Below are 25,738 nucleotides of genomic sequence, written 5' to 3' on the forward strand. Positions count from 1 at the left end.
GGCACCCAAGCCAATATTTTTTGTTTTAAGCTTGGCTCGCACTGAGAAGGTGTTTTAGACCTTAGAACTTTAACAAAAACTTAGAAAGTTGCCCCTTAAGCCTTTCAAAATCCCTAGATTAATCCCCTCAGCTTGCCAAATCTATAAAACTTAGGCCCTAAGTTAAAACCCTTTCCAATCATATTATGCAATCTCAAATCTCTCCAATCATATTACAGTTCCTGCATGACATCTAGAATTGGATCTTTTGGCCCATAAAATTTCAAACTTAGGTCAAGGACCCAGTCCTATACCTATAAATAGGGATTCAGGCCCCCTAATCCAACATCTATAATCTGTGATCCCCATACTTAATCTATAATCTTAAAGCCTTCCTATCCAGACTGTCAGATTGACCTCAACCTAGTGCACCCATAAACCTCTCTCTGTTTTATTCTTTACAATTATATCTTGTCACATTGGCAAAATTGAACTACTTAAATACTTTTAGTCCTCATTTAGATCTAAACATGGAAATGGACACAGATGGTACTGCTTTCACCTTTGCTAGGGTTGGTAGTTGGAATCTGCATACCAAAATCACTTATACTAGGTCAATTTCTCTCATTAAACTTTTAATAGAAATTAAGAACATATTCGTCATTCAATCAAAGGACTTTGGACCATTTTAAGGAGATGTTCCTTTTATTTATACATGGTCACTGTGTCTAGAACTCATGACAAAGAATCACTGACACTTAAATCTGAGAAGTTCGAGGTTTGATTGGGGCCATTTCCTGCAAAAAACCAGGACTTGGGACAAAACGGAGTGTGCCTCTCTCTAGCACCACAGAATACAGGGACTGCACTTGGTATCATCCTTTTTAATTTGGTTCAGCATAAATGTCGAGAACTTTGTTATGAACATATCTTTACAATGTTGGTAGTTTGGCAAATGTTGAACCCTTTTTTTTTTGGACAATGAGTAGAAACCACCGGTTTGGTTTGGACGTCCAGTTATGGGTAGAGAACTGACACATTGATCTTGGCTCCGTTTCATTATCCATGCTGTTGATAGTTTTATGTTGATTTCGGCCTTGACTTTTTTTTTTCGATGACGAGGAGCCCTCACCAAGAACCGAAGCACCTAATAGTTGTTAATGGGCCCGCCCCATGCGAGAGCAGTTTCTTCTTTTCGTGATGGTTCCTCACTCAAATACGGTCAGGAGTAGGGATGGCAATGGACCGGGGTGGGGGACAGGGTCTCCACCCCCGCCTCGTCTCAAGATTAGAACCTCCATCCCTGCACGGGGATGGATTTTAACCTCCATCCCCGCCTTCATCCCCGTTTCATGTCCTCCATCCCCGGTTCAAACGGGGATGAGGCGGGGCGGGGCCCTGTTTCCCTGTAGTCTATTGCCATCCTTTAGAAGGACTAGGGATGGGGATGGGGCGGGGCTAGGCAGGGATGGTGGTGGGGACAGGGCGGGGTGGGGAAAAGTGTAAGTCCATCCCCGCCTCCATCCCCGAACGGGGATGGGTTTTAACCTTTGTCCCTGCCTCCATCCCCGTTTCATACCCTTCATCCCTGGTCCAAACGGGGCAAGGCGGGGTGGGGCCCTGCTTTCCCCCGGTCCACTGCCATCCCTAGTTAGGAGTAGTGGGTCAATGAAGTACACCCCCAGTGGGGTCACCGACAACTAGGGGTGGGCAATGGGTCGGGCAGCCCGAGCCAATGAAGTAAACCCGGAGTGGAGTCACCCAACTAGGGGTGGGCAACGGGCTGGGCAGCCGTTGGGCCAAGCTGACTCGGCCCGCTATTGGCCGGGTTTGGGCCAAGATTTCAGGCCTGGGCCCATTAGGTATTAGGCTGAAACCCAGCCTGTTATATACGTGGGCCGACGTGATGGTCTTAAGTTATTTATTAATTTTTTAATAATACAAATTTTTTAAAATTTAACTGTTGCATGATAACTTGGTAACTATTACTATTTTGCATTAATTTTATGAAAACTAGATAAATAATTAGTTGGGTACATGTAAAGTTGTGAACTTATTAATTATTACTATTTACGAAAGAATTTGGATCATGCCAAGTTGGATCCGGCCCCGCTCCACATTGGCCCGTTCAAACCCGTTAAGAACCGAGCTGCACTTAAAGCCCGGCGAGCCGAGCTCTAACCGGCCCCAGCCGACCAGATGCCCACCCCTACCGACAACCTAGCCCTTATGAAGCCAACCAGTTAAAGACACCTGCAGCCCTAGTGAAAGTCTGAACTTAGGACGAAGGGGTCAGCACCTTTTTACCAAACCCACTGCCACTCGGGCGACCTGGGCCTTTGTGGCTTTTTTTTTTCGACAGAGAAAGCTGGGGTTAGACAGACCCCTACCAGTTATACACAACCATACCACAAGGTGACGTGCACTAACTGCTCATTTTCGTTCTATTGCTACTCTGGCTATAAGTTCAAATTTAGCCGCGCTTAATCCGAAGCTGGATATACTTCTCAAGAAAAATGCTCAATTCAGACAGCTTTTTTTTTTTACTTATGGAAAAAGGTACATATAAGAAAAAAACATGTGGAAAGTTTATATCAAAATTTCTTTTCTACAGAGTGGGCAAGAACCCTGTCTAAATAGCCATTTATCAATACAAAGAATGTGGAAAATATGTTTACACTGAGGCAATCTCCTGACAGCATCCTCTTCTCCGAAATCCTGATGTCAAAGAAAATAGAAACATCACTGTATAGTTGATCTATTCTGACTCGGCCTGAACCCTTTTTTCAGGTCTTTAACATAGTAAAAAAAAACTTTGTGTTCAGGACAGTTCCAAATCTCAGGAAGAACTCGCAATATTCTAAAAATATGGTTCTTCAGAGAAATTGTTGGGAAAATATTGGTTTATGAAAATATAAAATAAATACAACTATATATATATATATATATATATATATATATATATATATATATATATATATATATATATATATATAAACTATAACTAACGTAAAAAATATGTTTGAAAAGTTTGTAACGAGATTTTAATGTACTATCAATGTGTAAAAAAACATGTGATATAGTTCAAAGTAGTGAATTTTTTTTAAAAAACACTTTTTAACATAATCATAATATTATCCAGATATCCCCTCAGTTTTCCACCTCAAATGTTTCTTCATGAGGCGACTACCTGTAGACAGATAGCACAAGATGTTTGATGTCCACAAGCTTCATTAACTCGTTGGTATGAAATGTCGAACATTTGCAGCTTCTTCATGGAATCGAGAGAAATCGCTTTTGTACCGCCAACACTGAACATGTCCAAGGCCACTTCCGTGCCTGTATCAACCGCATCAATCTGCACAACAATCAAGACTAGCAGTTTTTAATTGGCATGCATGCATTTTCCCAATCGAAGTGTCCCACTGCAGTGAGTTGGTGTGGTATTTGGACAGCCCTGTGGTTGGTGTAAGACTTGATGATGATGATGAAGCAGATCAGATCAGGTCATGCTGAACATGAGCGTTTTTTCTCATGCTGACATCGTGGCCATCCTATTTGCATATTAAAAAGCTCAAAAGTCAAGAAAACCACGTGGCATTCATCCAAAATGCAAACAGACGGCCACGATGTAGGCATGAGCAAAAATGCTCATGTTCAGCATGACCTGATCTGCTTCAGTTGACATAGTGTAGAGAATGGTTAGGTGTACTTGTGGTGACACTGCTATCCGAACGTTCTCAATCACATGCAATATAATTGCATAGTATCCAAACATGCACAAAAAACCTAAGGCTTGAGGCTTGAAACTTTGGCTAAATCCCCATTTTTGTTCCAAAAACATGATGAGCTTGGGGTAGGAAGACCTAAGGGCGTGTTCGAATGTGCATTCCCCAAAGTCCCACAGGACACAGCAGACGCACAGGACACCATCCCGTCAAACAGAAGATGTGCATCCGTTGTGTTTCGCGCATCTGCAGGACGCGGCAGATGCACCCCCCCAGAACGGTGGGGACAGGAATGGCTTTAAAAATTAAATAAATAAATAACTGTCCAGGAGAGACTGGACATTGTGTCCTGGACAGGACCACTGTCATGTCTGCCTTGGGCAAGGTGTTCTGTCCAAAACTGGACAGGGAGTCAAACGTGCCCTAAGGGTTTAAAACGGCTATTTTTTGCTTAAAAGGTGTCTTACTCTTAACAAATTCAACACATTCACTACTACTTCAGAAGTAGATGTAGGGCTTGTAAAAGAACTGAGCATCTAATGACTAAGGTCAGTTCCACTCACATGAAGATTCTTTTGTGTTAGTCAAGTGGCTGTCTAGCTTAAACGACTTTAGAACAAACAGGAGGTGTTTAGCTCGCCTATGACAATGATTCGATACATATTATAAATTTAATATACATATCATAGGAAACAACATAGGACAGTTGAGTTACATCATTTTCAGAGAAGAGGCGCATTATTGAAATTCTGCAGCTTTTCATCACTACTTAAAAATACATAACTTTTTGTACGAGCCAGCGCAGGCAAGGTTCATCTAGCTCAGGCTCATCCCAAGATCCAGCTCAAGCTCTGGTCATTCAGAGTCCTGAGCCTATGCTGGACCCAGTGACAAACGTGCCGAGCCCAAACAAGTACGGTTCTCGGTTCTTTCTGCTCATTTACCAGCCTTACCTAGACATGCCTTTGAGTGGCACATTTAATTAATGGGTGCCCGAATGAACGCAGATCAGTGCACAGTACAAAAAAAAACTCCTTTTAATTATTCCGGACTATGTTATTCCTGGCAATTTTGACAAAGCTCTACAATATTGAATGAGGCTCCAAACTCTTGTGATAATGTAAGGTACGTACCTGCTGCTGATATGCAGTTAGGATGGCTGGAGTGATCCATTCCGGAAAAACTTTCCCATTGACCATGCTGACAAAGATGGCTTCCTGCATCATCAACATTCATCAATTAACTCGGGAAGAGGGCTCTCAACCCTCAAGATCCAACTTTCTTCCCTATTTTCCATAAAAATTCTAGCGAACCTCACTTCTCAAATTACATGAAACACACACACACACACACACACACACACACACACACACACACATATATATATATATATATATATATTGTCACTTTTTTGGCCTACCACCAGCCAACCAGGATTTTGAAGAGTTTTTTCTTGTTTTTCTTCAATCTGACCTTACGGATGTATTTTACATGTTTGATTTTATAGGAATCAACTTTTAGATCCAACGATTCAAGCAAGCTGGGAGGTTTTTATAAGGTTTAAAATTTGATGGTTTAAGATTTATATAAATATTCAAGGCTTAAAAAATCGGGATTGCTATAAAAACACAATTCATTGTCTAGTTAATCAATCATGCCGAACAAATCTGCAAACTCAAATTTGTGAAAAACAACCCGCAAACACGTGTTTGCACGCAGTAGGCTGGCAATAGGCTATAAATGTAGAAATGTGGTAGGCAGCTACCACTTTTCTTTTATATATATATATATATATATATATATATATATATATATATATATGGTGCCTCTATAAATGTAGAAATGTGGATCATGTGTTTTTGATGAAAAAAATGTTATTTGGAGCCTCAAAATTTTACAAAGATTTCGGACAGTTGATTTTTTGAACCTTATAAAAACCCACCCATGTGTCAGAATCGAACACTTCAAGAGTGATCCCTATAAAATCAAGTACATAGATCGTATGGTCAAAATTTAAAAATAAAACTAAAAAACCAAAAAAAAAAAACCATTAAGCACCTCTCCCTCTCTCTCTCTCTCGATATATATATATACTCTGTTTATTTACTATGTTAGGTGGGTTTTTATCATGTCTAATTTAGGTAAGACTTTATTTCTATGATGGTAAAAAGTCAACTGCTCAAAACTCATCAAGATAAGGATGGTTTATAAGAAATCTAAAACATCTTGTTGGAGACAATTTCAACATAAAAATTAGTAAGTACAATATGCTGAACATGACACAAAGGCTACTTTTCAGTTTTGGAGCTTAAATCTCTGTAAATTAAGTGTCTGGGCATGCCCTGACCAGACCGAGACATGCATGCCAAAAGCCTGATGCGATACTTGTCAGGTTCAGACCATTGGATTCTCGCGTTGGGACATGGTAGGGTAATAGTCGGTCAAGGTTGGACCTGACTTTTATAAAGCTTATGCTGAAAAATGATTACCCAAAGTGGCTTTCTCTGTTTTATTCTATAACCGTGGCAATGGAAATTTTGGTAGTATTCCTAGTTCAAGTGATGAAAGACTAACCAGGGAAAGTGATCCACCATGGACCATCGATTCAAGCACCTCCATTGACAGGACCGCGCCACCAAATGCACCAATACCGGCTCCGCGAAAGAATCCAATCTCCTTTGTTTGGCCAGTTAGAGCCCCCATGATCACCCCAACAAATGCACCAACTGCATGCACTCAGAATGCTATACAATTATTTGATAGGCCATGCAGATAATTAAGTGTATCAACATAGTTGATCAGAAGTCAATTGAAGATGAAGAGTTGATGAATGAAGTGCACTAGAAGTAACAAACAGGATAAGGGAGACTGCATGTTAATTCTTTCCATACTTGAATGATTTTCTTTTCCTTGAAAAAAAAAAAGAATTGAGGAACAGTAGAACATCAGTGCACAGGTGTTCAATTCCTTAAAAAGAAAAACTATAAATATTTTTCTAATTTCTTGTCAGTAATAAGGTTTTTATTCTCTCAAAAAATATAATATTAAGGTTTTTAGAATGTGCAAGTGGCTGTGGTTGACATATGCATGGGAATGGACTGGAATTTTACTTTTATATTTAGCTGAAATTTTCAAGAAACAAAGGACAAATATTTGTGCTTCCTTGTCAGTAATGAAGTTTGTAAAGAGTGTTGTGGTTGAAGTTGACATGAATGGGAAGGACTGTAACTTTGAGAGAGAGACGGCTCCCATGGTAGATTCCGTTTGGTGAACGGTAGCCAGAACACCATGAATGAATTGGTCAGAGCCGCGCTCTTTTTTAACTTTTCACGTTTAGCTGTACTTTGAAAATGAGCATTGTGGCAGACAAGAGTCTGCCATGAATAGTGCTCATTCTGAGAGTTTTTTTTTTCCTCTCATTTAATGTTCAAAGTGTCGGTTGTCCCATCTGTCATGTGCATGCCGCACCGCAGGTCCATCCCAACAACTCAACCATATCAATCTTTCTTTTAGTCAAGCTGGGGCTGTCCTCAATGGGATTTGAACACATGATCTGTTGATTAAGATTCTAGCCAGCGAAACTATATTATTCGACCGTGCCATCTTTCAAATGTTATAAGATACCCTTTGTTATGCTCCATGCAAAGAAAGAGGAAAAAAAAGTGATCTACATGAGGTGGTACCATCTAACATGCAAGATAAACTAGTCACATATGTTAGTGAACTTCATGACATCTTTTGTAAGTAGCTAGGGGTCTGAATGGGTGGGATGTGGTTTGGACCCAAGTGATGTTGAACCCGGATATGACTTTGAGGTGCAGGTCTTAGGTCCAGAGAGAGAGAGAGATGGGTGCTGGGGAGGGACACAGTCCTAAGCTTCTGCTTTTTGTAAGAGGTGGCTGACCCAAGATTTGAACCCATGACTTCTCACTAGCATACCGAGCATTTTTATCTTTGCACCAAGCAATGGCCCTCAGAGAGAGAGAGAGAGAGAGAGCAAAAACCCTTTTTACCTAAAAAGAAAATTTTACATTGGGAAGATGCATTCTTTCGGTCAGAATTTAATGTTTGGTTTACTCCTCTTGTGTGTGTATTAGTGCGTGCACCAAGCAATGGCCATGAGAGAGAGAGAGAGAGATGACTACCTAGAGCAAAAATACAAGTCAGCATTGCCATGCAGGTCGCCTTGAAGACCTCCAAGAAATGGCAAAAGGTTGCCATTTTGATCCTTTTGTAAGACCACCAACCTCAGTTGTCTTACTCGACCAGAGAAAAAGTGACACCCAAAGAAGGGCTACCTAAGCAATAGCTAGCCCCAAAAGAGAGGAGGGAGATAAACTGAGAACACCCATAAAGGGATAGCAGCAATACTTGGGTTGCCTTAGGCCTTGGATGGAAAGCAAGTGACATCGCTGAGCATTTATAGCCGCGATCATTACACTTCCCAACGCCAAATAGTAAATGAACAAGAGAAAAGGATGAGAAAAGGATATTGAATGTTAGTTTTGGAGCCAAGTTGGTGACAAGAAATGCCCGGCCATGTGGAGGAGGCCTTTCTATTTCACTAAGAGATGACGAAAGAAATGCATGCATCCGTCGTTATCAATGACCATCATCATCAATGAAGCCCTCCCCCTCCTTTTCTCATCCAAATGCTCTCCACTTCTTGGCGCTTTCCTCAGTGCTACTTTTGAATTCGTTGTCATACTCACCACCATCATCATCTAAAGCATTAATGCAGAAAATTGTGTTTGAATATCAAGCTAGCCCCTATATATGTCATTATAAACGTTTCACAGTTTTTTTTAAAGGAAAATAAACGTTTCACACTTATTTCCCATAATTCTATAGTTAACATTAAGTTTTGGTTGGTGAGAGGGAAAAAAGAAGAGGACCCAACGTGGTACATGAATTTTGAAGAGATTTTCCTTACACTCTAAATGGGAATGGACACTAGCCGAGTTCGAGCTGAGCCTAGGCTGTTCAAACTTGGCTCGCTTCAAAATGTATATGTTCAAGCTCGGCTCATGCTCGAAGCCAAGCTTGAACAGCATTGTTCAGGCTCGGCTTGGTTCCGAGCTTGAGCCAAGCCAAGCTTGACAGTTATTCAAAAACATTTTGCCAGAATAGATGAGTTTTGAACCCCCATTTTTTCTTGATGGAGCACAACCGACCCACCATTAAGCCAGCCTTTATTTTGAGATTAATATTGTCCAAAAAATATATTGCTAGATTGTTGAAGAGAAAAAAATTCAAGAAGTGAAGTTCAAAGTCAAAACCTCTTAAAAAATGCCCTAACCACAAAGGAGACAATGACTTTCATGAATTAATTTGCAAATATGTTATATATATATACTCTAATGCGAGCCTTATCGAGCTTTTCGAGCTTAATCGAGCTCAACAACTTGATCAAGCTCAGCTCATTTATCGACACTGAGCCCAAACTTTTGTTCAAGCTCAGCTCGTTTATTTTTTGAACAAGCTCGAGCCAAGCTTAAATGGGTTGAGCCCGAGCCAAGCTCGAGCTAGCTCGGCTCGTTGTGCATCCCTATATGTCCCTAGCTAGTTATAGTAATACGATAGAGGGGATTTTCTCGACAAAGAAAAAACTCGTGATAAATTGAAAAATTTGTTTTCCTTGAGAAAAACTCAAGAAAATAGCAATTTAGTTAAATTTTAAATTGATATAATAAAATCTATAAAAATATAAGGAAATGTTAATTAGATAAAAATATAAATAATTTGTTAATAACATAACAATATAACATTGGGATAAAATATGCTATTTTTAAAATACACGATAGGAAATATGACTTTTTTTTAGGGTTTGTATGGGTTCTTTAAAATATTAATAAAATCATGTGATTAAAAAAAGTATGATATGTGTAATTGTTCCAAACCATCATCACAAGCATGCTTTCAATAGAAATAATAAAATAAACATAATTATATAATGTAAAGTGATCATAATCATCTAATAAATTGTTTCTCTTGCTTAATCCTATAGGCACCCTCAGAAAAAAAATCATCCAATCGAAACCATTCGAGCATTTATTATGTTATGTGTTTTATTATAACCCGAATGACTAACTGAATGACAACTCAAAAGAAGAATGACTAACAATTGAGAGAAAAACTTCTAATGGCGACACAAAATATGTTCAATTTTATAAAAAGTCTTTGCAGGTCAAAGGAACTACCACCTAAGTCACACGATAGTCGTATTCCCCCTCACTTCAATGACTGAGAAACTAAAGGAGATGCCTCACTTTCCAAATAACACAATGTCACGGAAGCTTGTACCCCTCTAACCTCTTTAAGGTAGATTTGGGATGCTAGACCTCAAAAATTTTAGTACATTTTCTAGGTACCAGAAACTATCTAGTATGGGGTTATCTTTATTAAGGCTATAAGTCAACGATATATTTTCACAAATTGATGCACAGTAAATGCCCCATCCACTTTTCACAACCCCTTGCTCATATTTAAGTGAATCCCATTTGCTTGCATGTCACACACACTTTACAACACAATAATAACATATGACCCGATCTACATAGTCTTGCACACATGCAAGGCACATCCATATGAGTATATGCAACCCATAAATACGAGCTCCCAAGCATCAATCAATTCCTTGAATCGTGAGCTCACACATAAGTAATCAATCATAAATCATTCAATTCATATATCATAGTATATAACAACAATAATTAATCATCATGATGCATACACATAAATCATGTCATAATATATGTTGCATATCAAACTCATGTAAGCAAATAAACAGATCATGCATTCATTTGAATAAAAAAATATCATTTAGCACATGCATAATCATAACATGATACATCATAAATATCATCCAAAACCCACACACACTAGTCTCTAACCATTACTGTGTCCTCATGGTTCAGTCTTGGAACCAAGACTTGTCCAACCGGTCCTCATTCAGAACTTAGACACGTACCATAAGATTTTCAACTCAGAAATGTAAGAACTAAATTTTGTCAATTGGTATAAATTATGTCTATGTCATATTACAGTGAGAAAAAAATTGAAAATTTAATAGTAGATGCATAAATAAATTTGTTTAAGCCACAAACTTTGCCTCAATTGAAGCTTGAAGTAGAGAGAAATAATTATTTTACTAAAACTAGTTTTTTTGCTCGTTGACTGACTTGTCCAGTTCAACTCCTTCAAAAAAGTATTGATTCAATATTTTTATAGAACCAAAAAAATTCTGTAAAAATTAATATAAATAGATGGACATGTTTGGAACAACCTCTCACAAAGATCAGGTCTAAATTCCATTGGAGATGTAAATTAAAATTTATGGACCGCAACTTATTCAGGATCTTGAAAGGCTATGCTACAAAAATTTTGATGTTTTTGAGGTAAATTCTGTGATTTTTAAATCATAGATCAAAATGAATCTGTGCACCAAATTTTTATTAAAACTTTTTCAATATGCAATCTAACACACCTAAATTTCTCAGCTATAACCATGAAACAAGTTTAGAGAAGTAAAATCGGTAAAATAGTATAATCAAAATATAGGATTTCTATCAAGACAAAAATCTTGTTTTGACTTCTAGAGACTATATTTTGTCATCCGGACTCAAACAGAGCCAAAAAAATTTCTGGGACTTTCTCAATGAGTCTGAAACATTTTTCTAAAATTTGAGATTTTTTTGCCAAAATGTTTGGGTGTACGATAAAGTTCTTGAAAAGTGTTTGTGCTTGCGAAAATTGAACAACATGTTATCTTCATTAAAAACCATGTATATTTCATATTTTCACTGTATAAACCACATAAATATGATTTGCAAGATTTTATTCATCACAATACAATCAATATCATAATAAACATCATCAATATAATTTTATGTTGCATACAAAATTATCTAACGCATGAAATCGAATATGAAACACATAAGAAACAATTTTATTCAGAAATAAGCACTCGTACACCAAATTATGTATTAAGAAAAATAAATTTTATTTTGAATAAAAATTAAATTTTATCTTGAATAAAAAATAAATTTTATTTTGAATAAAAAATAAATTATGCACATGTATATCAAATCTAACATAATAAACAAATCATAGGCTAATCATGATTTAATTAAATATAAATAACAAATAAACTCATATAAATCATATTTTTTTGAAAAGGCTCTCATAAACCCTAATTGGTATGATCTACATAAATTTATTTATATAAATAAATTCAATTATACATAAAATCATACATCTAACATAAATATGGTTCGGATCATACAATACATAAATTATAACATAAAACACAACAATAATAAATCATTGAAACCCATTTTTCCTAAAAAGAAACTCCAAATCCCAAAAATGATTTTCAATATCCAGTTTTTTTCGATATTTTTTGAATTTTATTTTAATTAGAACTATAAATATCAATTTAAATAGGGTTTATACATGTTAATCATGTCAAATAAACATCCATCATGATTTAAGAATATCGAACAAGATTTTTATGAAGAACATTCATGAGTTAGGTTTTTTCCTAGAAAATTCTTTTGGTAAAAATACATTTGGAGGTCTATAGCCTTTTGAAATCATGGGATATCGGTCCAAACTCATGTTTATGGCCGATATCATTCAAAAATATAGATCTAAAATCTAATCTACTATGCATATGCACTCTTGGTGCTATGCACACACGAGTCAATAAAATCCTATATGAAATAAGCAAAAACACCAAGATCGGTAAGTGTAGAACAACTTCAATGCCACCACCTTCATGTTGCAGCTCTAATTGCAACAACACTTGCTGGACATCTCTCTACTAAGGGTGTGAATGGGGAGAAATAAAGAAAAAAATAGAAAAAAACTAAAAGAAATTCTAAAGAATTTAGAGAGAGAAAGGGAGGAAGAGACAAATTAAAAGGAGCATATAAGAGGGACTTAATAGAATCCATCTCCCCTTCCTTCTAATCCTCTACCCATTAAAAAGAGGACTCTCTCTCCCCAACTCGTGTGGGAAGGGAGAGTCCAACTTTTATTATATTCAAAAAAATGTAAGCGACTTCTCATAAAGTCTCTAAAGCCATTAGGACTCCCACCTATTTGGAAACCTTAATTAAGAGTCTAATATAACTTCTTAAATAAAAGACCAAATCAAATGTGCCAACTTTGATTCACATTGTATCCAATCTATAAATTATATCCATTATTAGAATATTTGGGATCTGAACATTAGAATTTAGATCCATATGTCTCTAATTCAATATCCAATTCACAAATTGGATCCGCAAATGAATTAAATAAAAATATCCATAGTAGATATATATTAAAATATCTGGATCCAAAATAAAACCTATTAAATGCACAAATAAGGAACCAACTGGATCTGAATCCTTAATTCCACTAATTAATTAAGAGTCTAAATTTGTAAATTAAATTCAAACCCAAACTAGATCCAAATACTTGGGTTTAGATTCAGATCCAAAATCTATAATTAAACTATCCAAGATCTTTATATAATTTAATTAAAAATGTGCACACATAAATTGAACATAAAACTATGTATTTATTCCTTTAATATTCAGGAAAATTACAAATGTTATATCTTGACATTGAAAAACAACTTTTTCATATGCAAAACTCTAAAACCTATCTAAGATAAGAAACATGATCTGAATAAGTAGATAATACACTAAAATGTCATCAAAATAAATAATTATGAACTTGCCCAAGAATTGCAGAAGCACTTGGGTTATAACATTCATGAAAGTACTCAGTGAATTCGATAAACTGAATGATATCACTAGCCACTCACAAAATCCATCTCAAGTTTTGAAAGCCATTTTTCATTCATCACCACCAGGAATGCGAATTTGATGGTATCCACCTTTTGAATCAATTTTTGAAAAGATGTCAGATTCGACTAGTAAATAAAGCATGTCATCAAGTCAAAGAATTAGGAAACTATACTTGATTGTTATCCAATTGATATCTTGACTATCGACAAACATGCGTAAGAATCCATCCTTCTTTTTGGTAAGTAGTGCATGCATAACACAAGAGATTACACTCTCTTGAATAAAACCCTTACGCAAATGTTCCCCAACTTGCTATTGCAATTCCATATTTTTGGTTGGATTCATATCGTATGCTAACAAATTGGAGAGATTAGACCCCAGCACAAAATCAATTGCATTTGGATCATCCTCATGGGAGGAAATCCCTCAAGCAAGTCATCCTACTTGTGGTCTTGGAATTCTCAAATGAGGCTTTATACAAAAGGAAAGATGTATGCTAACCCTCACAAATACAATGCTTGAGGAGACATAGGAGAAGTTAAATCATGATGAATAGACAAACTGTAATGCCCCCAAATTATTTAACTAAAAATTTTGAACCAATTTTTTTTCTTCATTTGAGCAGAAACAGATAAAAGCATTACTAGTTAAGTAAATGAAGGGCTACAGAACAGAAATATCATATCATCAATCAGAGTTCAATTACTACATTATTACAATTAAGGATTTTAAAACCATCCTTTTATTTCCTCAGGACAATATGAAAAGTAGTATCATGACTCCATCGAGAACGACATTGCCTTTACTCTGATGTATGCTTTGTTTAATCTTCACTTGAAAAATGATAAGCCACCAAGGGTCAGACTAAACCCTTATCTGAGTAGAAAATACAATTTAATATACAAGTGTGGAGTGCCATGTGAATCAAAGTATGTGATGACATTAACAAAAGAGTAAAAATTGCTAATACTGAAATCAATTATCAAGCATACACTTTATCAGTATAATTGTGAAACCAAAACTAAGCAAGGTGTGATATGGAATGATCAGATGAGTTCATTTCCTAAGTTCTTTACGTCTTGTCTTTTCTTGTTTTATTATTATTCTTCTTAACCCTGTGGGTACACACAGACATTCGACATCGTAGCAGACAGAGATTACAAAGGGGTCTATTATGTGATTCCAATTAATACCCCCTATAATTAGTTGTACGGATATCCAAAGAGGACGGTGCACGATCGAGAGAGTAATCCTCATATGGAAAGGATTTTAGAATTTGGATGCACTCAATAGAACTTCTGCAGAAGACTCGGACCTACCACCTAGGACACAATGGTAGTCCTGGCCCCCTAACTTCGAGGACTGGGGACCGAGTGAGACGCCTCGCTCTCACAAAACAAAGATGTCCCACGGAGTTTGTATCATCCACCCTCTCCAAGGTGGACCATAGGTCTAGTAGCATACACCTTCGTCCGGTGTACTCAGAACCATGGAAAACTAGTAATATATACCTCTTTTGTATACCCAGAATCAAGATAAGAACTGGTAACATATACCATTTCATAGTATACCCAGATCTCACCCCATTATTTTCTTTTAAAAGTTCATTTATTAATTTCATGAATGACAAGGCATACCCCAACCTACCGTAGTGGCCTCGAGTGCCAAAATATAGTCGTTGCCATGAATATTCTTTCATATGTGAGTGATGACGCATAACCAAGAGATTAATTTACAGTTATGCAACAATCACCAAACGACGCTCACTTGCCATTCTTATTGTAAGGAGATGCACCTTGTCGGCACTCCTTTTCATCAACCGCGTGGTCACCATCAAGGCCGCCCAGGACCTAGAGGTGAGGAGGTAGCAGTGACAGCCACCATCTAACGACTTAACCCCAAATAATCGAATTCATACCAGATACTGTGTTGGTACAAATGGGAATCCGCTAACTGGTATGACCCACCGTGACCGCTGACATAATGGTCCAGCCACCATCTCACAGCAGGGCATGAGAGGGTCAGCTAAAACATGCATGGTGGAACCAGATATAGGCTGCAACCGCAACTGGTTGTGAGGCAAGCCAACAGCCTGCATCAAACTGATCATGCATAATTTTTATACATAAATTCATATATTTTTCATGCACGATCATGTCAATAATTGCTTAAAAAAATGCTTGTTTGTGAAGGTTTTCAAAGTTTTTATCAAATATTAAATTGAGCAATGTGAACCCTTTCTGAGCCTTTTTGAGAAATTAATTAAGTTTTTTGAAAATTCTTTCAAAAAATGGAGTTGTTTGAAATATTTGAAAAATATACAAACTCTTTTTGAAAAAAAAATTCAAAACCTAATTAAAACATCATAAAAAGGAAAGTTTGAGAAAGGAAAAGGGGTCTCCCATTTAGAAGCTCTCTCTCTCTCTCTCTCTCTCTCTCTCTCTCTCTCTCTCTCTCTCTCTCTCTCTCTCTCTCTCTCTCTCTACCAGCCAACCAGTCTCTTCTCTTTTTCTCTCCTACTTCTACCCTTTTTCCCTTTCTTCTCGCCAACGGTTCTGTCTTCCTTCATCAAAGGGTGCAGCGTGACGGGCATAGATCGTGGGAGGTCGCTCTTTTCTCAACCCCTCTGTTGGAAGCAACTCTCAGGTAAGCTTCTTCTCCCTCTCTTCTTTAAATTCATAGTTATTTTATTTCTTAGATATATTTTTTTTCATACAACATACGTTAGTATTGTTTTCATGTTCTTTGTAGTCTCGTAATGTCCAGGTTAGTTTATTTTATATCTTCATAGAATAAGTTGCATGGTATGGTTTTATTTATTGTTCAGTTGTTTTTAGACAACGCAGTGGGTGGTTTAGTTCTTTTATGCGCCAGGCTATCGAGCTATACTACGTGATCAGCCCGCTCATGCAGATCATTTGATCACGGGAGGCACAGATCACATGAGACGTTGGCTTGCTTAATCCAAAGTGAAATACACGACATGCATTAACCGATCTGTTTGTGGTCGATTTGTGGGATTAAACAGACTGAAAATATTTGTTCATCCTTTATTGATGTTGGAATCATAGCATACTGTGTGGTTTATACAACTCACACAAAATCATCGACAGATTTGACTGACAGATTTGATTAGTCATGTTTTGATTCAGTTCACAAGAATTTCCAATTTCAGATTTCACGCTAATATGCATCCTTTGTTTGTTAATTTTGGGCATGAATCATAAGATACTTTAATTGTCGGACTAGATCACACAGATTGTGTGTTGCCGAGGATAACACAGGCCAGCGTGATTGAATTAGGACGGTCTTCTTTGGCATTCACTATATATATTTTTCTTTTCACCAACTGTGTAATTAGTTAGTTGTGTTCAGCACTAGTTAGATTGTATTTTTGGTTGATAATTATCAATAGATAGACGTCATACAGTTTTTTTTCTTTCTTTTATTAATTTAATCCTGCTATGTGTTAGTTTCAATCAAGTTATCTAGTTCTCTTATATTGTTACATGTTAATCGTGAGTTAGTTATAGGTAGCAAATTAGGTGGCTAAATTAACATCATTAATTAATTAAGATTTGTCTCTCAGCTTGTTAGCATGAGTTATGGTTGACTTGTTTTGAATTGCAAGTAGTGCCAGTTTTGGTTGTTTAGTAGATTTAACTAGTTTGACATCACGGTTCTTGATTTTAGTAATCAAAAGTGTTGTAACTTATTGCATAGTCAATCAGATTTCATTAAGCCTTAGTTGTTCATAAGTTAGGTTCACGTTTTTATTTTTTATTTTTATTTTTTTCTTGAATCAAGAGTAGTTAGTTGTTTTAGTTTATTGCAAGATTAGTTAGTAGTTTTATATTTGGTTTTAGTAGTTCTTTAGTTGTTATATGTTAGTTGTTTGTTATAGTTTGTTAGAGTAGTCTTTTGATTTTTTTTTTATTAAATTATTAGATTTTGGTATTGGTTTTTTTCGTGGTTTTGCTCGTTTTGTATTTTTGTTTTGCAGAAAAGTGTTTGGACGTGCGAGAGAAGTGATCTCAAGCCTCTGAAGAGCCCTCTGAGGTCCCTAAAAGGCCCCCTCAAGGGACCCTCAGGAAAGGTCCCTCAGGGAGCCCTCAGAAAAGCCAAAGCTCAAGAAAATATACATTACCTCAAGAAGGGACAGAAAGCCTCAAGCACTGAAGACTTGCTTTTCTTGTTAGATTAGGATTTTATTTCATTTAATTCAATTCATTTGGGTTTGTAATAAGGCACTTTAATTATTTGTTTAAGCCCTCTGCGTAGGGCAGTACTCTTTAGATATTCATTTATTTATTTAATTCTTTTTATTTATTTTGGCAATAAAGAGTAGCGTAGTTATGTGTTTGAATACGAGTATTTCCCGTTCCCTAAGATCGACCTGGACTCCACCACTCGTGCGAGCCAGTTTTTATATTTTTGGTGTCTGGCTTTCACATTGCTTTCATATAAAATATTGTTTTCAAAACTGTTTTCATAAAACTCACACCAAATTTTTGGTGTCGTTGCCGGGGAACAACGAAAAACTAGTATTCACTTTATTGCCTTTGTTTGTTCTCATATTTCTAGGTTGCTAGTTGCTTTTCATACTTAGGATAGAACCACGTATTTGCACAACATAGAGACTATCTTACTTTTTTTGCACAACCCACCTATAAGATTCCCTTAGAGGTGACTGCGCACGATTGGTACTGTGCTCATAGTTTGCTTTTTGCAAATCCCTGCTTAGTGCAAGTGTGTGGTGTTTGTTACTCGCTTTTTAGTTGTTTTACTATTTACTCGCTTTGTGGTTTGCGTGGTTTGGCCGCTTAGTGCGTTAGGTAGAAAACCCAAAGTTAGGACGTGTGCTACACTGGTCTACTCCAAGGTGTACGCAATGGCTGACAATCATCATTTGATCTGTCATTTGAGGGAGTACTTCATGCCAAATATGTATACTCCTGTCTCCTGCATCACGAGACTTAATGTAGGAGCAAACCATTTTGAGATAAAGGCCAGTGTGATCCAAATGCTACATTTGTTTTATGGCCTTAGAAATGAAGACCCATATCGTCATCTCGACGAATTTTTTGAGATTTGCTCGACAGTGTGAATCAATAATTTTGGAGACGACGCTATGAGGTTGACCTTGTTTCCCTTCTCTGAAGGATAAAGCCAAGCATTGGCTGAAGGCGTTAGATACAGTTTGAATTACCACGTGGGAACATATGCAAAGGGAATTTTAAAAAAAATATTTCCCAATCGGTAAGACGAACCAGTATCGAAAGGCCATCACCAGCTTTTCGCAAATAGAGGGGGAAATGTTCCACGAGACTTGGGAGAGGATGAAGGATCTTCTCCGCAAGTGTCTCCACCACCAGGTACCCCGCTGGCAACTGGTGCAATATTTTTACGATGGCCTGACCGAAAAAGACAGGCAAATGGTAGATTCATCATGTGGGGTGAATTTTATGCTCAAGAGTGAGGACAAAGCTTGGTCTTTATTTGAGACCTTGAGTGAGAATGTGATGCATCATGCCTTGTCTTCACGGCTCGATAGGACTACATTTGTGCTTAGTGGTCCTAGGAAAGATGGGATTTTCGAAGTAGGGTCCGAGTTAGATTTGCATACCAAGGTCGACCTATTGAGTAGGAAATTAGATCAATTCCTAGCCAATTCTTCGCGAAGTCCAGTAGGGAGAGTGTGCGAGCTATGCGCTAGCCCTACATACTGTGTTTCAGAGTGTTCGACAGCACTGCTATATCGTGAATTCGTTCAGGAGCAGGTGAAGGTTGCCCAAGGTTTCACTAGACCCAGGTATGATTCATTTGCACCCACCTATAACTCGGGATGGCGAAACCAATCCATCAGCCCACCCCATCAACGCTCCTAGACACAGCATAGACAGAGTAACTTTTCACAAAGTTACTCACGTCCCATCGTTTCATAGGTCCACCCCCAGTAAGTCTGCCTTCTCCTGAGGAGCCCACATTGAGCACATCATTTCAGGAGAAGATGTTAGAGGCCTTTTCTGATATTAAGGCCACTCTTTGTTTTCATACGCAGTCAATAGCGAAGCTAGAGACTCAAATGGGACAGTTGGCTCAGGCCTTCAACAGAAAAAGCGAGGGAAACCTATCTAGTCAGCCTGTTGTCATCCCCATGGGAGAGGATTCCATGTCATTTGACCTACACCCCACAGATTCACATCCTGCACAGGTCAAATTTGTTACATGCCTTAGGAATGGGAAGGCGTGTCACCCCATTCATGAACCCAATGTCATACTCACTGATGAGTCGATCTCCTCCATTAGGCCCCAGAAGAAGGGGCAAGGCCCACAGCTTCTACAGTCATCATATATTCATTGAGCCCTAGTCTCCCAGGCCTTCAGACCGACGATTGATTTTAGCAAGCAAGAGGTGCAAATGCAAAAGATGCTTGACCTAGTCAAGCAGAATCATGACCACCACTTGTTTGAGGTTGCATTCATTGATATTTGGTCAGTCCTAGACTCTCATTTTTTGACTAGTCTCTCAGATGAGACTATTATTCATCCTTCTTGACCACAGAGTCATGATATTACATTTAGAGGTAGAAGGGAAGGGAACACATTGTGCAGTGTCACAGATGACACTATTGTTCATAGAGAGCCCGATTGAGCCTTACTTCATGTCCATTGATCTCATGGACGATGAAGGTTTTTTCAGGGATCCGTCTGGCTGGGGACGTGAAACTTAGCGCTTTATGGGAGGCAACCCATATTTGTGATGTATCATTAATAGATTTAGTATTTTTTTAGTTTTTAGGTAGTTTTTCTTCATGAGCGTCAAGCCTAGATCATGTATGCATTGCACTCTTTTGTATATTTCTATGAGTTGTGAACTGTGAGACAGGTAGAACCTATGCAGACTCATTCACATGTCGTATCAGGTCAGATTTCATCGTATGGATCAGGTGACCTCTACCCTTTTCTCCCATTTATTTTGTTTTCATATGTATTCACTTAGTTTCATGCAAGCATGGGGGAGTGCCACTGAGGACAATGTCATTCAAGCATGGGGGAGGGTGTAGTTGGCACACTCAAATTTTTTATGTTCTAGTACTTGCATGTTTGATGTCAACTCATAAAAATTAGGCTTTTGAGGAATGAGTTTGATCTTACATGAATGCTTTACATAATCTAATATTTTTAGAGAATTTTTAAGCCCCACGAAAAACTTTTTTTGACACGAATCTAGAAAACCGTGGTTGTTTATATGGATTTCAAAGAAATGATTATAGATGCATGTTAGAGTTTATTTTGAATCACAAGTATGAATATGCATAGTTTTATTTTTGAAAACTAAGCAAATGAACAACATTGCAAAAGAGCTCAAAAGTGAAAAGAGCATACGTTTAGTTGTTTGATATCTTCGTACTCTCAAGTAGTTGAGCTTAGACACAAGTTGAAGTGTTTGAGTTCCATGTCGAAAAGGATAACGAAGGAAGTCAATCCTTTGTCTACGTTGATATCTGTGGTCTATTTTGTTTAAGCAAGTAGAGCCTGAGGGGTGTTTACACCTGGTGCCCTAAAGCCATCTAGTTTGGGAGTCATCGGCCTGAAAGCCCGTTACATGGACTTTATAGAGAGCCTAATAGATATTGACATTGCACATGACAGAGAAGTAGACTATATGTAAAGTATAAAAAATTGAAGGTCTAGTGACTCGAGCAATTAAGTTCGAGGGATACTTTGTATCTGGTGCCCTAAGGTCGTCTGGCTTGGGAGTCACTAACCCAAAGCTCGTTACATGGGTCACGAAAACTAGAAATTTAGTATAGTGCTCATTAAAAGAATGAAAAAAAAATGTGAGAAAAAAAAAAGAGCGTAAAAGAGAAAAGTTCATTGCTTAGAAGCAAATATTGAGAAAACATGTGCAGAACACATATGAGTGAGGATAAGTAAATAATCACATGTATGTATTTGAATTTCAGAGAATGAAACATAAATGATTATGTTATTTAGAAAAGTGAAAGAAAATATTTGATTTTGTGGTGGCAGGTAGAAGACTCTAATCATGTTTTGATAATGCAATGGCATGAAATATTTGTAAAAACAAACTCCTTAACTGCCTAGTGCTTTGTGTTTTTAAAATTTTTATGCATACATGATAGAGATGTTTGTAGGTAGCATCTCTGCAAACCCTCACGAGACCTTACTCGTCCACTAGGGTAACCCAGGGGTTTAAAGGGCTTATTGCATACGCTAAATGCAATCGTGATTCCTACAAAAGTGAGTTAGGTTTTTGTTTTGATTTATCATTTTTGTTTTTGCTTCAGTTTGCTCGAGGACTAGCAAACGATAAGCATGGGGGTATTTGATCATGCATAATTTTTAAACACAAATTCATATAATTTTCATGCATGATCATGTTAATAATTGCTTAAAAAATGCTTGTTTGCGATGGTTTTCAAAGTTTTTATCAAATATTAAATTGAGCAATGTGAACCCTTTCTGAGCCTTTTTGAGAAATTAATTAAGTTTTTAGAAAATTCTTTCAAAAAATGGAGTTGTTTGAAATATTTGAAAAATATACTCTTTTTGAAAAAAAATCCAAAACCTAATTAAAACATTATAAAAAGGAAAGATTGACAAAGGAAAAGGGGTCTCCCATTTTGAAGCTCATCTCTCTCTCTCTCTCTCTCTCTCTCTCTCTCTCTCTCTCTCTCTCTCTCTCTCTCTCCCCTTTCTCTACCAGCTAGCCGGTCTCTTCTCCTTTTCTCTCCTACTTCTTCCCTTTTTCCCTTTCTTCTCGCTAGCGGTTCTGTCTTCCTTCATCAAAGGGTGCAGCGTGACAGGCATAGATCGTGGGAGGCCGCTCTTTTCTCAACCTCTCTATTGGAAGCAACTCTCGGGTAAGCTTCTTCTCCCTCTCCTCTCTAAATTAATAGTTATTTTATTTCTTAGATATATTTTTTTGCATACAACATACGTTAGTATTGTTTTCATGTTCTTTGTAGTCTCGTAATGTCCAGGTTAGTTTATTTTATATCTTCATAGAATAAGTTGCATGGTATGGTTTTATTTATTGTTTAGTTGTTTTTAGAAAATGCAGTGGGTGGTTTAGTTCTTTTATGCGCCAGGCTATCGAGCTATACTATGTGATCAGCCCGCTCATGCAGATCATTTGATCACGGGAGGCACAGATTACATGAGACGTTGGCTTGCTTAATCCAAAGTGAAATACACGACATGCATTAATCGATCTGTTTGTGGTTGATTTGTGGGATTAAACAGACTGAAAATATTTGTTCATCCTTTATTGATGTTGGAATCATAGCATATTGTGTGGTTTATACAACTCACACAAATTCATCGACAGATTTGACTGACAGATTTGATTAGTCATGTTTTGATTCGGTTCACAAGAATTTTCAATTTCAGATTTCACGCTAATATGCATCCTTTGTTTGTTAATTTTGGGCATGAATCATAAGATACTTTAATTGTCGGACTAGATCACACAGATTGTGTGTTGCCGAGGATAACACAGGCCAACGTGATTGAATTAGGACGGTCTTCTTTGGCATTCACGATATATATTTTTCTTTTCACCAACAGTGTAATTAGTTAGATGTGTTCAGCACTAGTTAGATTGTATTTTCGGTTGATAATTATCACTAGATAGACGTCATACAGTTTTTTTCTTTCTTTTATTAATTTAATCCTGCTATGTGTTAGTTTCAATCAAGTTATCTAGTTCTCTTATATTGTTACATGTTAATCGTGAGTTAGTTATAGGTAGCAAATTAGGTGGCTAAGTTAACATCATTAATTAATTAAGATTTGTCTCTCAGCTTGTTAGCATGAGCTATGGTTGACTTGTTTTGAATTGCAAGTAGTGCCAGTTTTGGTTGTTTAGTAGATTTAACTAGTTTGACATCACGGTTCTTGATTTTAGTAATCAAAAGTGTTGTAACTTATTGCATAGTCAATCAGATTTCATTAAGCCTTAGTTGTTCATAAGTTAGGTTCACGTTTTTATTTTTTATTTTTATTTTTTTTCTTGAATCAAGAGTAGTTAGTTGTTTTAGTTTATTGCAAGATTAGTTAGTAGTTTTATATTTGGTTTTAGTAGTTCTTTAGTTGTTATATGTTAGTTAATTGTTAGTCATTTGTTATAGTTTGTTAGAGTAGTCTTTTGATTATTTTTTTTATTAAATTATTAGATTTTGGTATTGGTTTTTTTCGTGGTTTTGCTCGTTTTGTATTTTTGTTTTGCAGAAAAGTGTTTGGACGTGCGAGAGAAGTGATCTCAAGCCTCTGAAGAGCCCTCTGAGATCCCTAAAAGGCCCCCTCAAGGGACCCTCAGGAAAGGTCCCTCAGGGAGCCCTCAGAAAAGCCAAAGCTCAAGAAAATATACATTACCTCAAGAAGGGACAGAAAGCCTCAAGCACTGAAGACTTGCTTTTCTTTTTAGATTAGGATTTTATTTCATTTAATTCAATTCATTTGGGTTTGTAATAAGGCACTTTAATTATTTGTTTAAGCCCTCTGCGTAGGGCAGTACTCTTTAGATATTCATTTATTTATTTAATTCTTTTTATTTATTTTGGCAATAAAGAGTAGCGTAGTTATGTGTTTGAATACGAGTATTTCCCGTTTCCTAAGATCGACCTGGACTCCACCACTCGTGTGATCCAGTTTTTATATTTTTGGTGTCTGGCTTTCACATTGCTTTCATATAAAATAATGTTTTCAAAACCGTTTTCATAAAACTCACACCACAAACCTAGTGTTACGACAATGAAGTCATACACGATACTTCAAGTATAAGGTTTTGATGATGAACAAGTGAATCAACTGCATTTCAGCTAAGGCAATGAAGAAAGATGACAAGAATTGAAGAATTTGATGAAGAAACTTTGAAGACTAGTGTGCAAATGCAAATTTTATTAAATGTCTTAGATTCTTGTAAGAGCCTTACTTAGAGCACATATTTCAATTGCATTTCACCTAAAAAGTCTTTAAAAAAACTTTTTTAAAATAACCTTTCATGAAAATCATTTTAGAAAACTCTTTATTTAATTTTTCATGTATATTAGTCGACCAATAGACTCACCAATCGACCAACTTTTTTGCGCCAAATTTTTCTAAGCGAAAACGTCAACTTTCTGAATTAGTCGACTAATCGACTCTCAATCGACCGGACAGAATGTTTGTTTTCAAAAAGTTTAGTAGCAGTCGACTTTAGGTTTTATCAGTTGATCGGACAGAATGTTTGTTTTCAGAAAATTTAGCAGCAGTTGACTGAAAGGTTTTTCAGTCTACTGATGATTTTATGAGTCGACTAACTTTTTCTTTAGTCGATTAAGTTTCAAACTTCAGATTTTCAAACGACTTTGTTAAACACATTAGTCGACTGACGATAACTGTCAGCCTGCTAATATTTGATTTCAGTCAACTAACTATTGTTCTAGTCGACTAATTTTGTTGTTTTTCTGTAACTTTTAAAAGGTGTGTCTTTTCATTTTTCAAACAAATTGACCGTTCAAAAGTTACTATTTTGACACCCTTTCATACCCTCAACGTATGGGATGTTTCAACTATAAATATGAGTGCATTTCACACTCAAAAATGTCGAATCCAATCAAATTACATTGAATTACAAAGATCAAATTATTTTCTTTTCACTCCTATTCATTCAAGTATTCGTTTTCTCACTTACTTGATATTTTCACTTTAGTTTTTCACTCAAATTCTTTTGAGAGATAGTGAATTCGTGAGTTGAGTATTTCAACAACCTTAGAAGTCAATTGCATTCCATTTGCATTCATAAGAAGGGCTCGTAGGTTGATTATTTCATTTTTCTGTAAAAGGATAGGACTCATTGGTTTAAAGGAGTTGTTTGCTTTCAATAGGGTTGTTACTGAAAGTGAGACCGGATTTGGTCTGTATGTTCTTGTGGTTACACAAGGTTGATAGTGAAAATCTCAAGTGAGTTTTGCTTGGGGACTGGATGTAGGTCTGGAAGACCGGAGCAAGATAAATTCTTGTGTTCTTTGTGTGATTGCTTTGCAAATTTCAAAATCCTTCAAAATTCCAAAGAAATTATTTAAAAGCACTATTCACCCCCCTCTAGTGCTCGTTGCCGCAATCCTACAATAATTTTACCTAGGTGAACAACAACCGGTACCACCTATAGAGGCTGGTCCCTGCTACCATGCTTCAGCCGACTGCAACTGGGCATTTCCC

General features: G+C 36.9%; 1 protein-coding gene across 1 annotated transcript; it reads right to left on the minus strand.

Moving 5' to 3' along the window:
- Positions 1-2,560: 2,560 nt before the first annotated feature.
- LOC149834610 (NEP1-interacting protein 1-like) lies at positions 2,561-7,928 on the minus strand. The gene is made up of 5 exons (XM_090009412.1): positions 7,853-7,928; positions 6,282-6,433; positions 4,841-4,924; positions 3,170-3,337; positions 2,561-2,697 (listed from the first exon to the last, which is right to left on the minus strand). Exons 1-5 carry the CDS (start codon positions 7,926-7,928, stop codon positions 2,569-2,571), a joined length of 609 nt encoding a protein of 202 aa, XP_089865538.1. The 3' UTR covers positions 2,561-2,568.
- Between the last annotated feature and the right edge of the window lie 17,810 nt (positions 7,929-25,738).

The sequence above is a fragment of the Nuphar pumila genome, chromosome 6 (assembly GCF_984573655.1).
Source record: "Nuphar pumila chromosome 6, dmNupPumi1.hap1.1, whole genome shotgun sequence".
Taxonomy (NCBI): domain Eukaryota; kingdom Viridiplantae; phylum Streptophyta; class Magnoliopsida; order Nymphaeales; family Nymphaeaceae; genus Nuphar; species Nuphar pumila.

What these genes read in the sequence shown, in the direction of transcription:
- LOC149834610 (XM_090009412.1), bottom strand. Translation starts at nt 7,928, where the DNA reads ATGGCAACCTTTTGCCATTTCTTGGAGGTCTTCAAGGCGACCTGCATG. An exon ending in GACTTGTATTTTTGCTCTAG is followed by an intron (nt 6,434 to 7,852) that starts GTAGTCATCTCT and finishes GAGTGCATGCAG; the next exon opens with TTGGTGCATTTGTTGGGGTG. An exon ending in TAACTGCATATCAGCAGCAG is followed by an intron (nt 3,338 to 4,840) that starts GTACGTACCTTA and finishes ATTGTTGTGCAG; the next exon opens with ATTGATGCGGTTGATACAGG.